The 16,516-nt window shown below is 35.4% G+C and overlaps 1 protein-coding gene across 1 annotated transcript in view; it reads right to left on the reverse strand.

The window, feature by feature from the left end:
• The window catches only part of UNC13C (unc-13 homolog C (C. elegans)), a 191,721-nt gene that overhangs the window by 19,621 nt on the left and 155,584 nt on the right, over positions 1-16,516 (reverse strand). The window contains exons 24-28 of the mRNA XM_010571811.1: positions 13,068-13,156; positions 10,683-10,832; positions 8,378-8,501; positions 4,856-4,912; positions 3,670-3,750 (exon numbers count right to left, since the gene is read on the reverse strand). Coding sequence (XP_010570113.1) covers positions 3,670-3,750; positions 4,856-4,912; positions 8,378-8,501; positions 10,683-10,832; positions 13,068-13,156 — 501 coding nt within the window. The remainder of the gene's footprint in view (positions 1-3,669; positions 3,751-4,855; positions 4,913-8,377; positions 8,502-10,682; positions 10,833-13,067; positions 13,157-16,516) is intronic.

Consider the following 16,516-nt stretch of genomic DNA (forward strand, 5'->3'; position numbering starts at 1 on the left):
GCAAACAATGTTTTTTAGGAAAACACCGTGACTACTTGATGACATGCAATATTAGTCCATTCAGTACAGGGAGTGTTGGGAACTGTAAATAGACAATCTATTCTCCTCACATTTTTGGAGTGTTGCCAAAGGAATATATGCAATATATGCATTTCTGTTCACATACATACATATATACTTAATACTTTATCCTACGCATATCTGTGACAAAGCAGACCTACAGTTCATACGTGCCCATTGCATGTTAGTCTACACATTTCACCTTCCAATTCTCGAGATTTTTGTAGGAGATGAAACATACATGTACTTTTCCTAACAAAGTCATTATTTACATTTCTGTGTTGACAGCTACTGACTGTTACAGGGGAAAAAAATATCTGTAGGAGCAAAACAAAGGACTTGAAGTCATCAGGCTGAAAAGTTTTATATTGTTTTAATCCTATCTGGGCAGTTAGTGTCAAGTTAAGAGGTTCTGACTAAATCACCTTTATCTTCTCATCATTGCATACTTTGTATCATTCCAAGCAAATTATTTCATACTATCTGTACCAAAGAAATATCTATTGTCTTAATTTTTCAAAAGTGTATTCATGATTTCACCAAGGCTTTTAATCAGTTTATTAGCAAGTGTTAAAATCTGTTAATATTTCCTGCTATTGTGACAATTATTTTGAGTTTTTTTTAGTTGTGTCTCCCAATAGAATGTTATCTGCAGCAGCAGCTGCAAAGGACTAAAAGCTCCATGAAAGCTAACATTTAAAGAAACAAGGACACCTGACCCTAATCTTCCTGAGTTTTTAATTTTTTTGCTTTTCCCATAAATGGTAAATTTTGCATGCAAAACCACTACTATGAACATATCATTATTTTATGGAAGCAAATACAGAAAAATAATGAGTAAACATAAGGGTTTTGCAGATTCAGTTGGACACCTAATATCCTGTTCTTCAGAGATGTAAACCTTAAAATAGTTCACCTGCTACTTATGCTCCAGTCTAAGGGGTTTCAAGGTTCATAGGTGACAAAAGAGGCTTGAAAGTCACACTGACAAATGAAAGGTGCAGACACAAGTGCATAATGTCAAGTATGTGGAAATCAATGCTGTAGCCACTGCAGTCTCAGCCAAAACTTGACAAATGCAACACAAGTCATATTGGTGGTAGTTTCACTTTGTAGAGTGCCTCTGGGTTTACAGTGCTTGCAAAGACAAAAATGGAAACTAGAACAACGGTATCAATGAACATGATCTCTGGGCTGAGATAATGAGATAGCTGAGGTAACTCAGTTTGAAATAACTGAGGCCAGAAGGCCAATTCTCCTAACAGTAAATTGCAAAGTAAGAAGAAAAAAAAAAAAAAAATTGCTAAGGTTCTTTTTGCATCATACAAAGACTGATGATATGCTATATATGTTTAAGATGAAAGATTATTCCTTTATTTTATGCTCTTCAAAGCATTAATAACACCATCATCTATTAAATTATAATTGTAAGTTGCTCAGTGAATTAATTTTTGGTACTAAAAATCAGAGTAATGAAAGGAAAAATAAAAAAGACTGCAAGCACAGAGATACTCCTCCCCACAACTCCCTTCCGTACAACAATCAGTTACTTAATTTTTGAACAGATACCATATGTGATTTTTACCATTCTTCTATTCTTATTTGGGCAGCCATTATTTTTTTTTTCTTTTAAACAAGCCATATTTACCTAGCATTGCCAAAAATTTGTATATTTTGATCATTAAACTTATGAACTGCATTTCTAAATCAACATAGTCTTTTTTCTTGAGTTAACTCACAAGGTTTGTCTTTGTTCACTTTCTAATAGTGTAAGGCCAGTTTCTGCATGATCAAGGCTATTTGCTTAGTAATTTGGAAAAAAAAAGATTTTGCCATATCATGTACCAACTACAGTAAGCAGGTTATAATGCCATGCCATTGCCTTACAATTTGAAAATAGGTTTTTCAGAGAGCATTATTTTGCTCAATTTATGAATGCAGTGCACAGAGATAAGAACACTGAATTAACAGAGGATTTTCCCTATTTCTAACCTTTTTCCTCCAATTCTAGACTTTTGTTTAGTAAAATGATCAATATCTATGACTCTTAAGCATTGGAAATTCAGGCAAGGTTAGAATTTGCATTTTTCCCAACTTGTATTTGTTTAGAACGAATGCTCTGAAAGGAAAACAATTAGATTCACATACTGAACTGAGGAGTCCACAGGGCTTAACTTGGGAGCGCACACTACTTCAGCATTTTGTTCCATTTCTGTTTCAACAACATCAGTAATCCCCAAATATTATTTTTATTTCTGAAAGAAATGCCAGTTCTACAGCAAATACAAAAAATGGCAGTTGGGAGCCCTCTCTGATATTTCTTTCTTGTCTTTTGAGACAGTATTTTGTTGCACAAGACTTGATCATGAATATGTCCTCTTATTTAGATCTTCAATTTTATAGTTAAGTACCTGCCTCCTTACCTTCCCTGATGTGCTGTCTCTTCAGCAGCAGACATGAAAATATGCTGTTATTCTAGAAATTGATTGCTTTCAAGTTATTTACTCCAAATAAAGATCATAAAGACCGGTAAGTACATTAAGTAATATTCCTTACTGGTTTCTTTTGACTTCAGAAACCCAATTTGTGAAGACTATATGAAAGTCTCAATTTTTTTATTAAAAAAAAGAAAGAAAGAAAAAAAAGAAAGAAAGAAAAAAAAGACTTTGTTAGTCTCTTTACTTTTACATTTAGGAGCATAATGCAATAATCTAAAAATGAATGGAAGTGAACATTTCACCTGGCCTATGGCCTGATTCTTTCATCCTTCCAGAGAGGTCAAATCCTAGAGTTACTTAATCAATTACCAATGAATTAATTTGTATTTCTAGTCATGAGATTAACACCAGGTAAGGTTGGATGGCTTGTCTCTAATATGGCTCTTTCTTTTAAAAATCTAATGTAAAACATTTATGGCAATGCATTACCAACATCTGCATCAATAAGATGTTGGGATGCATAAAAATCAGTTGCTTCAGAAGTGTTTTTAACAGGTGTGTGATGAATATGATTTTTTGTTTTCAAAAGGGACCACCGTGTAGAATAATTAAATGGCATCTATAAATTAAATCCAATTATTTAGGAGTGACAGTAAATTAGGTGGTGAATTCCAAACCATGAAAAGTTGATAAATTCAACTGGACATTGAATTTAAAATAGTGCACAGTAATGCATGGTATTAAAAGCCTTGTTTTCTGGTGTGCTATAAAAACCATCATACATGTTTACAGGAGCGTGCAGCTGGGAATAACCACACTTTTCAGGCTCAGTATCTCCTTTGTGGGAGAAAAAGAGGCTATACTGCAACATAATAAGCATTACTCTAAAATGTAAAGGAACAGAAGAATCAGATAAGCTTCAACCACCGATTCCTTTAAGGGAACATGTTCTATCTGCAACTGGTAGAATAATTTTTCTGACTTTTCTGCAAGCAGACTATTAGACATTTGCTTTCAAGTCAGTACAGGGAGCTTAAGATCAAATGGTTCTTGACATATTAAAGGGATCTTTATGATTGTAAGGGACCATTCTATATTAGAATCTGTTATTTATGTCAATCATGTGCTTGGTCATTCCAGCACAGAACAGAAAAACACTATAAAGCTGTACCTTTATAGTAGCTAGTGCTACTTCCATTATTGCACACTGCCTCAGGGTCAGGCTTCTGGCTTCCTCTCGAATCACATGGTCCTGCAAAGCAAGTTAAGACTGCAGTTGATTTTGAAAGAGAGACAGTATTATGGCCTGTCTGTTCTTGGAAAAACAAATAATCAAACAAAACCACCAAATGCCCCCCAAATTCCTATGATTAACAGGGATTAATTCAACTTCAGACTTCTTTTACAACAAACTATAACCTAGAGCAATCATGTTGTTTCTTGAAAACATAGATTGTAGGGAAAAAGAACTAATATTTAATACTGAGCATCTGTGTAGCTTTAATTCTTTTCCTAGGATGTATTATTTCTCTGTTCTGGGGGACAGGGAAAAGGTTAAATTTTATATTTAAATAATTATATTAGATGATACTGAAATAATTAATTTTATTAATAAATCTGACCGTTTAACTAATGTTTGTTAATGCCATATGTTTAAAAAAAAGAAAGGGTTTCCTATTAGAACATAAGTTGAGTCATAAAGTGACTATACTCCTGTGAAATCTTTGTCTAAAATAAGCATCCTCTGATTTACTTAGGCAACATTTTAACTCCTCTAGCAAACTGAGCAATTATTCATAGAAGCACAAATTACCACATTTCTGCGTGAATCTGAAATACTAATGGCAAAATTGATTGGCAAACAACTGACATCAGTATCAAACACCTAAGCTCTCCATCAAGTCTATTATGGAGTTCAGTAATGTAGTGCTGATTAGTTTATTGTAGAGGTACATGCTGTGTTTCAATACATACCATAAATAATACACAGAAACAAATTACTAGTATTCCTACATTAGAGTTTTTTTCAGAACTGGTTCCAGAAGGGAACACAAAGATCTCATAATTTATTTTTTGGTGATGTTTAATGTTTATAAGGCCTACTTGTGCAATATGGGAATGATACCTTCTTGACCCATCTAGTGATCACTTTACCATATAAGCATACAGTCTTTTTATCTTATTTTGGTTTTGATGAGACTGTAAAATCATTACTTACCTATGAATAGTTACTGCCATATTCAATCTTATTATAATAAATAAAGAATGAGGCATGAGGCTTGGCCTCACAGTCACTAATATTTCATGTATTTTCTTCATTAGAGCAAGCCATTCACAGTTTCATTTGGCTCCATTACCTTGAGTTTTGACAGTTGTCCAAGATCTTTGGCTGCACTGAATATCATCTGGGGCCCCTGCAATCACATTGAAAATTCAACAGACTCACTACAATGTGTTTGCTTTTTATGTCAATGTGATCTTATTTTCTGCTAGGACTTTAGCCAAAGCCACTGTTTTGCAAAGCTAAATAAAAATTTCAATTACACAAGACATACTTCCATTCAGTTGATAAGGCCAAGCAGTTGAATGCCTGCAGCATGATTCCTTCCAATATCCTACACTTGATACAAATATTGCATATTCTGTTGATAGTGGTTTCGTGTGCTCCTGTCTGCTATCTCACTTTGTATTTAATATTTTTAAGCTAAGGCTTGGATTGTTTTAATACAGTGTGTCAATGAGATATTTGTCCATAATCATAGCTCTGAGGTGCTATGCTAATCTAAATAATCATAATGGGAAGTAAGTGAGCAGCCCCGAGGAGCCTGCAAAAGCTTAACTGTCTACAGTGAAATCTTCAGCTGAGTAACACACAGCATAATGGTGTACTGTTAAGCCAAAGCCATTTTTTGAAGAAAAGATATCAAAGTGTTATGAATTTAAACCAATATTTTACAATAGCCAAATCCCAGCATGATAACAAAGGCCAATGCCTACATGCTTGCCTTAGACAAACAGAATCCTACTTATAATTCCATGCTCACATTTTTTATCACAATTACTCCAAGAAATATAACTAATAGTGCAGTTACTTGGCAGTTCAGCAAGACATAGTTCTGAATATCTGGATTTCATTAAAAAAAAAAAATCAGTCCAACTTACATAGCACAATACAGAACAATTTTTCATTAGACTTTCTTTCCAAAAGGTTTCAGTTTCCAGAAATAAGTTTGCTTCTGTATGGTCCAATTTCAATAGATGTAATATTAGCTTAAATTTTCATTATTTATTAGTAGTGAGAATGATAAGATAAATATGAAAATTAAAAAAAAACCACCCTGCTTCCTAATGCCTGTGCCTCTCACCCTCAGAAAAAAGTAATATTCAAGGCTCCAAAAGGGAAACATCTCTCTTACAATATCCTACTTTTTATTGATTTTGTTTAATTGTGTGTTCAGTAGTAAATAGAAGCAGCAAAATAAATGCAACTAGCTATACACCTTTCACCATGCCTGCTAACTGGGACACTTTATATAGAGGCTACCACTAGTAAAACCCAACAGCTGGTGAAACGTAGCATACACATGTGATACTGCAAGCACTCTGAAAGCTTAATCCAGTCATCTTTGTACCTATTTTTCATGTTCCTTAGTCATTACAGACTATATATTTAAGATATTGTATCTTCTACTACAGAAATGTTGAACAAAATTTGGAAAGAAATATGCTGTAGACAACTTTCTAGTAGGAGGCTCACGTTTCTTAAGTGTGTGTGGAGAAGCAGGGGTCATTTCAGTTTTATGAAGAATGGGCGCAAAGCACTTGCGGTAATCCTGGCTGCCTCTATTTAAATGATCTTAAAGAGTCTTGAATCATAGGCACAGTCTCTGCCTTTAATCAGTAACTGGCTGATAAATAGAAGCCTTCTTACCTTTGGCCACTAACTAATCTAACGTCCATCCAGAAGACTCTTCATTCTACATGAGGGGTGAGGAGGGGTCCTTGTCTCTGCTTCTTCACAACCCTTTCTGTGTTCTGCCTGAAATGCAGAAGTTTTGCATTCCAGATGTACACCCATAGCTTAATGAAGTATCAACTTGCTAAACTAAAGACTGGAATAAGCTTTTTTGAAATGGGCTATAACATCAGTGTCACAGCTTATTGCTCGGTGTGATTTCAGAGCATCAGTAAGGACAACAGAGGTGCTTGCAGATTCAGACAGATGAACTGAAATCTGTGTTCAGTTGGCAGTCAAAAGTTACTTTCACTATGCTTGAAAGACTAAGATCTTTTTATTATTTTTTAAATGAAGATCTACATTGAAACTCTTGGGGGGAAATATTTGAAAAAATGTTTTACTATTCTAACTGAAACATATTGTGCTATTGTCCAGGTGGGCTTACTAAGTCTTTGACAGGCAACTCTGTATTCTTGGCAACCAATTAAAAAAGCAACAGAAAACCCCCTTAACTCTGAACCATGCTGTTCTATGAATCAGTGTAACAACGGATCCTGCATAAAGCTAATAAATGCTCCTAACGCCTGATGGGAAATGCAGTTACCCAATTTAAATGCTACTTAAGTATTGGCAGATAAAATTTGTATCAAAATGTTTGAAAAGCAAATTAAAAATTTCAGAAATATAAATTTGATACAGTCACTTATTGAAAGAGAGGCTGTTTCTGATTACGTGTAGTAAATGAGTATTATAGTAAGTAAGAACAAATCCAGTGAATGGAGTCTTGGCTATGATCTTGTGATTAGCTGTAGTCTAGAATTTTTAATAGCTCAGGTTATTTCATTACTACCTTAACACCATTTGTACAAGTTCGATTAGATTTCCTCTTGCCTCTCCAGCAATATTCTTTCATGTATCTTTAATACATTGTAATATGATTTAATGATATGTCTTTAACATATGGATAGTGACCAATAGATTTTTAGCAGCTTAACTGATATCATAGAATGTATACAGTAAAGTTGCCCAAAGGCACACTATGGCAATGTCATGATTAGCTTGTCATAAAGACGGTGAATTTATTCTAGACAAGACTGAAAATGAGAAGAATTAACATTTATGTTAAGCCAGTCCCTCAAAAAAGCAAGAAACAATTAAAAAAAGGCACTCCACGCCAGGCTCTTTTTCTTCCATCCTTAGACAGAATCGGATTTTACCAGTGCCCTCAGCTCTGTCACCACTCAGTGTTCACGTCAGGCCATCACCCACACTGGTCTTGTGTGTAGCAGCACTGCTTTCTGTATTAACTTACAGTTGCTTTCCCTCTTTTTGTCCAGCTCTAAATGCAGTCCTGTGCAAAGAGGACATCCTACCAAGTCTGCTATTAAAATACCCCAAAACTTGAGAGCTAAAATTGGCTTAAATTTCCCAACGTTAAGTGCTGCTTCAAGGTGAGGAATGGCACAGCAGGCAGGACTGGAGATGGGATGGGGCATTCCTGTCTTTCTGGGAGCCGTAAAAATGGAAGCAATTGAATTTCTGGTGCAACTGGGAAGGGCAAGGAACTCTCGTGGTGTTACTGTGCATGATGAAGTCAAGAGAAATCAGACCTGAAAGCCTTTATATGAAAGCACACTACAAAGTCAGTGATTCGGCTTCTTTTATACTGCATTCATAAAAACTGCTCCGAGTTGGAGCAGGCAGTATAGGAAAGAGCAAGGTGTTCCTCACCAGCTACAGAAGAGCAACCTAGCTACACTGCTTTGAAACACTGGAGAGCAACACATTGCATACAGTCAATATATTATTCCTTCTGGTCAATGTACAGAAAAGAATAGCATCAGACCCCTTGGCAAACACCTGATTAAGCACATTATTACAATCCTTTTTAACGTGTGCACACAACTGCTGGGACACTTACGGTTTGGTCCGTCAGTGGTGGAAGCACAATTTGTTTTTCAATTTTGTTCAAGACTAACTTCCATAGCTCTTTTAAAACTCGTTTCAGAACTGTCTTCTCACAGATTTTTGCAGAGACAGTTAAACTGGAATAAAACAAAACACAAACCAGTCTCCAAAACTAGCATTAAGACTTCAGAGGTGTGGTATCACTATATTCGCAGACTAATGGCCACTATGGTTTAGCTTTTCTCTACCAATAAGGATTTCTCAATGGCTTAGTTATGTTGCAATATTATCAGTAAATATTTTTGGTAAAAAAAGACCTGATTTGCAGGTTATAAAGTATATATGCATATATAAAATTTGAAGTGTATCTCCACTATACAATTTACTGCTTAATATATTAGTGATGTATATTTACTGAAAATGCAAAATTATAACGAGTTATAAAGATTGATGGATGATAGAATTTAGCACTCTCAAGCCCCTAAATTAAAGTTTTGCTATATAATTTGTTTATGTCTTAAAAATAAAAAACAAACGTCTCCCTTGTTGTCTTACATTTCTACTGTGATGTAGGACTAGGTGTTGATAGCTAATGCAAATTCAGGACTACCATTTGGAAGTATTTACTTCTGCATACTGGCATGTCTGTGCAATCATACTATCTATTACTAACAGTAAAATTAATTTTTTGGAGGCTCTATATAATTAGACAGATTTTTTTCTTTATTTGAAAGTATATTCGTAAACCATCTTGTATGTATTATCATGAATGATTCATGAATAAAGTGCTACAGTTTTCAGACACAGGAAAAAATATTTCAAAATAATATCATGCGAATGCACATATGGGCAATTTTACAGAATTATGTCTAATCTATTAATGTAAAAAAAGATTATTATAAAGTCATTATAGATATCACATCATAAACATGCCAATTCATATTTCTAGCATCTCTTACTACTCTTAGTAAGCACACAAATAAAAGCATAAATAACTAAAACCTAAATCATATTAACGTGGTATGTTTGTATTCCTATTATAAATAGATATTTGTAAGAAAGGTGATATTCCCTATCAGTATTTTTTTTTTTAAATTTCACATCTTTATTTTCTGTGCATGGGTTTAGCATTTGCTAAAATTCCATTTAACATTCCTGCGGTGGGGAATATTTTCTATTCAGACAGTAATTTAAAACCCATTTTTGTTTCCATTATGCCATTATTCAATTAAATCTCTAAGAAGCTATGAAGACAGCTTTGAGAAATGACAATTTGGAATCGAACTTGATGGGCAAAAGTCAGCTTACCCATTTTTTTAAATGATGAGCTTAGGATTGCACATGTAAGTGTATAAACATTTCGGCTTTTCTTCAAGACTTCTGCTAGGAGTAAACATCTTAACTCAAAGATAACTAAAATTTAAACCCATACTGCTTAAAAGCAGCACATACCCCTCTTGTAACTTAACGCATAGGACTAGGTAAATTGCTAAAAATAAAAGGCTGACATATAGATAAAGCAGTTAAAAAATTTTTCCAGGCTAGGAATGCAGGCACTGCACTTGACAGTGTTGCATAAATAGTCAAATCTTATCAAATACATTAAACAAGCATTTGCCTGTTGCCAGCTGTCATTGAAATTCATCTAATTGCCAAAGCCCTCAAAAATGAAGCCTAGAAAAATTAAACCCCCAAAGAAAACCCAAAATCCCTTTCAGTTCCCTCCCCACCCTTTATGCCAATGACTTTTAGACTTTGGCTATGCATATGTACAGTAGGGAGCTGTGATTCTTGTTGTGTTTCTAAGGTAGCAAGCCCATCAGTCCCATTTTTAGAAACAATAAGCATGTGGAGTAATGCCCTGGAGAAAAAAAAAGTTATAAATCAATTCTTTAAATCAGAACAGCTTATCCTGTCACTGCTGGATGATGAGAAGATAAGATACCCTTACTTTCAGGGCCCAGAGTGAGTTTGCAGGACTATGTAAAAATTTAGCTTTTTACCAAGTGAAAAAAGTCAAGTTGCTCTCTAAATCTTTAAATGACGACCAAGTTTTTGGCGACACAGAATTGCATATTAATAAGCAGGGGAATACTAGGTGACAAGAAATAGAAAGGCAAATATGTAGCTTACATAGAAATTGCTTAGTATAAGTAAACAGGTTAAGCGCAGTATTCTGCCCACACGTGAATACTACAAATATTAAAAATATTATGGAGTGTTTCTAGGTATTAATGATGCTTCAGGGTAAAACTAAGTATGTTTGAGTGTAGCATCCAGTTCCTAAACTGCCACACACACCAGTCTGCCACACTTACGTTTTGTCCAGGAAATCCATGAGAGGCCGAAGCACAATCTCGGCATCAATGGCTGCGCTGTTCTTATTGGCTGCTGCATTCCCATTTCCTCTCATTTGATTCAGTTCATTGCTCATTTGTCTTACACAGTCTTCAATAATAAATTGGAAACTACAGGGTGGGAAAAAAAAAAAGAGAATGAAAGAATTCTGGGATAGAAAGCAACATTTATCATTTTGCTTGAGGTTTTTCAACAAGATTTAAATCTTTTCTGCAATGATGGAGAGTTCACAAACGCAAGATACTGCAGGTGCTACAGACTGAAAGTAACTCAAGCTATAATCCTCAGGATTATAGCTCATATAACTAATTCATGTACTGTTTTGATTTTCACCCCCTTGTTTCCGTTCTGTCATTATGCTTTTCATGCCCTTGTAGGGGTGCCAAGTAATTATTTTCTGAAAGCAATAGATGTATCAGAATCTGTAGTTTAGGGTATGATTGACTACCAGCTAGCAACAACTTCTCAAGATTTTATTTTTGGTGTGAAAGGACAAGAAGAACAGGTGACTATAAATTATTTTTCTCTTGGTGGTTTATATGAACTAAGCTTTGGTATTCTTGAGGACAAACATAAAACTTCTACTGATTTTGCCCCATTTGGCTCAATTTTACTTCTTCCTGGGTTTCACACAGAGTCAGAGCTGTCAGAAGCTTTGCTTACTTCTTTGCAACTAGACAGAGCTAGAACATTTGGACTGTTTAAAATATTCTTTCACAAAAAACCACACTGAGAAGTAATTAGACTCTTCCTCCTGGAAGGAATCTTTTCCACTTCAAGGTGAGTGTGAACAGATTCTTGCTCCTCAAGTTGTATCTGTTCAGCTTTTCTGAAAACTGTTGTTTCCTAACTGATCTGGTTGAGCCATTGTCTGGCAGTCTTCTAGTGTCATTGATGTGATACAGTCTTCAGTCAATATATTTAAACAATGCACAACAGCAGTTAATCAGTCAACAGTTCAGAGGCAGAATAAGGCTCTGCACACATGGTAATTCGGTTTATGAATTGATTTATGATTAATTGAATTGGTTTAGGATTAATTCATTAGATTAGAAATGCAAAACAGAGGCCATAAATATACCAGGCCTATTAATGTGAAAAGATAAATGGCAGAGATTAACTTGAAGAAAGTGAATTTACTATGAGAGAAAAGAAACATTATAATTAGGCAGTAAGCTGTTCCAGCTACATGGCTAATCACAGAAAGAGAATGCAAATCTCCATGTGAAAACACTAGAAAAATTGGAAACTTTTCTAAGTACACTTGGATGTGTACTGACCTACACACTTCAAAGCCCTAGATGAAATCAACATGAAGCTGCTATTGAAGCTGCTCGTGTAAATCCTTGGGACCGGTCCCTCTAATAAAAGCCAAAATAATGCATTGGCTTTTCTTGACATTAGCAATCTTTCTGATATTGTTAACCTCACAAATTCTAGCAATAAACTGACCCATGAGGAATGTTCTAGCTGTCTGGAGCATATCCTAGATTGAGCTATTCCTGGGTTTTCTTTTGCAGAAACCTAGTTGGCTCATTCAGAAAGAAGCCCTGGAAAGAAATAATATTTATGCACTGTCAATGATCAGAGAACCAGGGCCTGGGAGCAAAAATAAAGCAAGACAATATGACAAACTAAGCAACAGAAAAAGTGAAGTCTGTTCACCCAGATGGTTCATCAATGGATTAAATAAGCAACTACAGACTTCACTTAATGAATACCACTACAGCAGTAATCCCTCTTTCTTAGATTCCCTTCTAATTTGAAGCAAAAATAACTTGCAACTTCTTGTAGAACAGGCACAGCACCATACTCATTCAAGACTGCAGTGTGCACTCTGATTAATAAAAGATTTTGAGAGTAAGGCTCATCATGAGACAATTCTTGTAGAGCCACAGGCAAGCAAATTACCCAAGGTGGCCATTCACAGTGACCATTTGAAGCAGGCTAAGTGTAGGCAGTCATCCCTGGTTGAAGCAGGTCACTTCGAAAAAGCTGTCAGTCTCAGGAAGTAACATAAACATGGTCAGAGAGAAAAGTTTAACACAGCATCAGGCAAGAAAAAAACAGCAATTTTTGTTTTCCAAAAAGCAGAACAAAAGTTATCAGCCTGTAACCCATTCATGCCCACAGATCATTTTCAGTTTTCTTTACAGTGGGGTTACTGCTGTATGTTTCAGAGTCTAAACAAACACATACACACACACACACAAATGCACACCACTTCATCAGGGCAGAAGCAGGCTGTGCCTCAGGACATCCAAACAACCACCCAGACTTAATCAATGAGGTAGATTTTGAACAGGAATATTTCTCTAAGGTTTGCAGTAAAATAGGCTTGTTACCTTGTAGCATATGTTACGCTGAGTTCATCCAATACATTGCTAAGTTTCACCTGAAGTTCTTTTAGAACAACACTAGCTTCAGGATCCAACTGCAAAGAGATAAGTAATATTATATTTTACTTATACGCTATGGTTTTGGGTTTTCCATTACAATTAATGAATTAGGAACTATATGCAACGATACACTGCACTATGGAAAATCAAATGTGGAAACACCTGTTACAACACAGGATTGCTTTAGTAGGCCTAAAAATCCAATTACCATTTAAAGGAAAATATTTGATTGTAATAATGAAGAATTATATTGTTAGAAATCAAAACTGTGCCATTAATCAACAGCTTTCTATGGGATGGTGCAAATTGTGCTGGCAGTCACAAGAATAGAACTACGATTAGCAGGCAAATGGTATTCACAAGGCATACCAAGAGAAGGATGCATGAGAAGTTAGTGTTTGTGTTGATAATACTGCAGATGTTTTTACCTTTTAATTATTTTTGTACATTTCACCACTGTTGGTAAATTTTGTGATTTGTGTGGAAGATGTTTCCATATTCCCATTAATGCAGTGTAAAAGTAGAACAACCAGCACTTAAAAAGATGACTTGAAGACTATCCATGCTGCTTCTACTGATATAGTATGAGGGAAGGGAATCTACTGAATTTCAGTACTTCTGTTTCTAAAAGCCATTAAGACATACATAATTCAAGCACAGAGCAATGCATTGTGATGCACAGGGAGAACAGCTCCTGTACCTCTGATACAGGTTTTCTAAACATAGGAAAAAAGAGAACGCGGGGCAGAAATATAGTTTAACATTTACAGGGATGGGGATCCATGCATAGATATCTAATCAAAAAGGTACTCCGTTGATATTGATCAGCAGCTTTTTTATTTGGCATGCATTCTTTTTCAAATTTAAAAAGATAAGGCTTTTTGTGTCCTTGAGCTTTGGCATTTAGGGAAAATAGTTACAGTCCATTGTGGGATATGATTGATGATCATCAGGATCAACAGCTGAATGTGAATTAATAACTGATGTTCCAGGTCTTTCAGCTATCTACATCACAATGTTAAGGAATGATTTTCAATGATAATCCTCAAATTCTGGGTTCTGTTCTGCAGTAAGGTCAGAAACAGATCTTCTGACAATTTCAAAGGAAATCACACATTTAGAATATGTAATCAGGTCTGTCTCTATTTGTGTTTTCATATCTTTCAACTGCAAGAGTAGTGCTTAGTGCTTATTCTTTATCTCATGCTTCAGAGTACTATGGTGCTGTAGGTCAGCTGTTTTAATCATACTTTAGAGACAAGGGGAAGCTGTGTCACAGCACATTGGATAACTTACATGAGACTACACAGGAATTCTAAAGCAAAGTAAAGAAAGAACAAACTCTGAAACACCCCCAAAGATCTACTGTGTTCTAACCTTAGGCCATCCTTTCTCTCCTTAGAGGTTATGTGTGATTTAAAAGCATAGAAAATCCAAGATTTTCATTACAGTTTTTGACAAGAATCTGAAATAAGTGACAAGGGGAATTGCCACACATCCTTTAGAAGATATTCAGTGATGTGTAACACTTTTCTAATCTGAAAAGCTCATATTTTAACACTATGACTACTTAGTGATTTAGTTTTTAATTACTTTGCATTGAGAGAAGTTCTGTTGCTTCTCCACTTCATGTCTTAGTAGTTTCCCTGGCAGATACACTCTGACAGTTCATACACTTAAAGTGATTATTTTCCTTTGTATGAAAAGCAGGGATAAAAAAAAGATAATTTTACTGAAATGTCTATATTAGTTAACAAAGCTGGAGTTTACTAACAAAGGCAAAGATTTTTCCAAGAAATGCATTTCACTAGGGAAATATACTGCCCCCTTTGGTGGGATACATACAGAACACAAATTTAAGACCACTAGAATATTAATATTTAACAAATACTGAACATACAAGCATTCACACTGAACATGTTACAGATCAGAGAAAGCAAAAAATACCAGGCAGGCAGAAGACTCAAAATTTCTTACCAGATCATGCACAAGCTAGAGAATCATCTCGTTACTGGGACTACAAAGGCCAATGTAGTTACTTTCTATCAGAGGTTGTTGTGATAACCAGAAAACATTATATATTTGCTAAATTTACCTTGAAATGGACTTAGTCTGGCCAAAATTAGATTAAATACCAGCGTCAGATTGTGGACATAACACACATTATAGAAACGTGCATGCAAGTGCTAGATGTTTTAGAGGGTTTTGTGCTCACAAATTGCATGAACAAGTTTGTGTGTGCACAGCTGGAAGCATCTAGCAGGACATCCAGCCTTGTGTATACACATGCTCATGCTTATTAATGCAGTGTCATAGGGAGGAGTGGAATATAAAGAGGTATGCGGGCTGACCATCCAGGTATTAGACACCTGGTGGTGTTGTGATGACTAAGAATATGTTAGCAAGGTTTTTAAATGCTATTGTTATTTTTGTTTAACTGCTGGAAAAATTTGAGTGTCTCACCAGGACTTAAATGTGCACTTTTCATTTATTTTACCATGTGCCCTCTATGTGCTAGTGAGTTCGCAGGGCAAATCAGAGGGTCCTCACGCATCAGCCCTTGACTGGCATCATCCAAATATACCACAGCCATGACCGGCTTTTTTTTCTAATACGGTACAGCAAAGATGGGAACTATTATGATGGTTCTATACTATGAAATTCTGGGGGGACTTCACAACTGGTAAAGATGGTTTTAGGATGGCCTTGTACAGTGGAGATAAGGTAAATCAGCTTTTGGTACCTCTCCACATCACAGACACTAACTATTGTGGATTATCTTCTGTATATCTTATCTTTTTAATATAAATTAATAAATTGATTTTTTTTTAGTATGAAAAGTATGTTCAGCTATGATGCCTTATGTAAAAACCAAAACATTTGGGAAAAAAAAAATATTTCAGTGGAAGCAGGAAGGGTTACTGTCTCCCTCTTAAATATTCTAAAAGGCTGTAGTTCACAACATGACTACATTGTGCAAAAACATCATAGTTTTGCAACAACAAGCTCCAAAAGGAATCTTATTTGTGCTTTAGAAGGATCTATTATTTCAGCAATGGTTTGAACAACTCCCGCTAACACATTTCATACCAGGTTTGCTTATTCTCAGGAAAGCATGGTGTGGGAAATGCACTATAGCACTGTGCAAATGGTTTGGCTTAATGAAGTTGACAAACTGCAAGACTTAGCAGGTTGACATCACAACACTCACTACTTGAGACAGTAACACATAGCTCTCAAAACCACTTTGTAAAGGAGGTAAGTTTCCCAGTGAGGCAAATCAGTGATGAAGAGATTAATTCATTTACGTAAAGCTTTCCAGTGACCGAGAGAAGAAGTCCTCAGCATTCTTGACTTGGTTGAGATTACTTACTAGCAAGGGAGTAACAATAAAA

The sequence above is a fragment of the Haliaeetus leucocephalus genome, unplaced genomic scaffold (assembly GCF_000737465.1).
Source record: "Haliaeetus leucocephalus isolate CR32 unplaced genomic scaffold, Haliaeetus_leucocephalus-4.0 Scaffold339, whole genome shotgun sequence".
In the NCBI taxonomy this organism is placed as follows: Eukaryota; Metazoa; Chordata; class Aves; order Accipitriformes; family Accipitridae; genus Haliaeetus; species Haliaeetus leucocephalus.